The following is a 1041-nucleotide window of genomic DNA, read 5'->3' as shown; positions in this document are numbered from 1 at the left end:
GCCCCCTGTAGAACAAACAACAATGATACTCTTGTTTCCGACAACATTGAAGGCAGCATCTGTGTTCAGTCGCGTGCGCCGATGTTTGCAGCGGCGCGAAAAGTAAAACCTTTGTGATAAAAACGACGTCGGCAGGTGAAAGACAGCGATTTATAATACACAGGTTAATATTAAACAACATTGTTTAATATTAATAGTAGTCTTTGACTAAAGTTAGCTGAAAATAATTCATGAATGTTTTTGTTTAGGCAGCGTTAGACTAGCGTTAGCTACCGTAAAACGTTTCTTTAGCTAAAGCTAACGTTAGATTCAGTTTTATTTTCAAATCTTTTACAAAAATAAATGCGTAAAATAGTGTTTTTATTTTGTGTGCTTTGTCCTATTGTGTTTTTCCACAAAGTGCGCATCAAATGGCTTCTCAGGGCTACATTTCCATCTCCGAGCTTCACCCCAACCTCTCCCATGCTGTGAGTTCGCAGCTCACATCATTACTGCGGATTTCCCAGAATAAACCTCCGTGGTTATTTGGCTGGGACGTTACTTGTGTTTTTGAACGCCGTGTACTTTCAGACGTGTACTTATTGAGTAATTTGGGCTGAATTATTTAAATTCCCACAGATTTAGTCGCTTTCTGTTTCTTTATGCTAATGTTTTCCAGAAAGTCTTGGGGGTCATCATTGGAAAAACGGATGTGAGAAGTTTCCCCGATAGAAAAAGTCAGTACACGTCTCTCTCTCTTTCACCTCCTTTTTAACCCGCTGTTAACCTGGCTGCGTTGACCACCAGCGCCCTCTGCTGGTCATCCCTGTATTATTTATAAACCTAGTGCACAAATCAAATCTGTTTCTCCTGATTACAGATATTGAGATTGAACGATTCACTTTCGGCTTCACCATAAGAGACTCAGCAGAGTTCTTCATCAATGTGACGGCCTGGGGCGGCGAGGCGTTCATCAGCGGGCTGGCCGACAGCTTCAGCATCGGAGCCTGCGGTGAGGACGACCGGCTGGCTCTTCTGCCGGGATCCTCACTTAGAGACAGA

The 1041-nt window shown here is 43.0% G+C and overlaps 1 protein-coding gene across 3 annotated transcripts in view; it reads left to right on the top strand.

The window, feature by feature from the left end:
* Positions 1-58: 58 nt before the first annotated feature.
* The window catches only part of meiob (meiosis specific with OB-fold), a 5120-nt gene continuing 4137 nt past the window's right edge, over positions 59-1041 (top strand). The window contains exons 1-4 of one of the 3 annotated variants that reach the window (XM_008436236.2): positions 59-163; positions 401-467; positions 659-716; positions 860-991. In XM_008436236.2, coding sequence (XP_008434458.1) covers positions 411-467; positions 659-716; positions 860-991 — 247 coding nt within the window. In that variant the 5' untranslated portion in view covers positions 59-163; positions 401-410. The remainder of the gene's footprint in view (positions 164-400; positions 468-658; positions 717-859; positions 992-1041) is intronic. The other 2 variants (XM_008436234.2, XM_008436235.2) reach the window with 2 other exon arrangements.

The sequence above is a fragment of the Poecilia reticulata genome, linkage group LG19 (assembly GCF_000633615.1).
Source record: "Poecilia reticulata strain Guanapo linkage group LG19, Guppy_female_1.0+MT, whole genome shotgun sequence".
NCBI classification, from domain to species: domain Eukaryota; kingdom Metazoa; phylum Chordata; class Actinopteri; order Cyprinodontiformes; family Poeciliidae; genus Poecilia; species Poecilia reticulata.
Note: the sequence above shows the minus strand (reverse complement) of the source record. Positions and strands in the feature narration are given on the sequence as shown.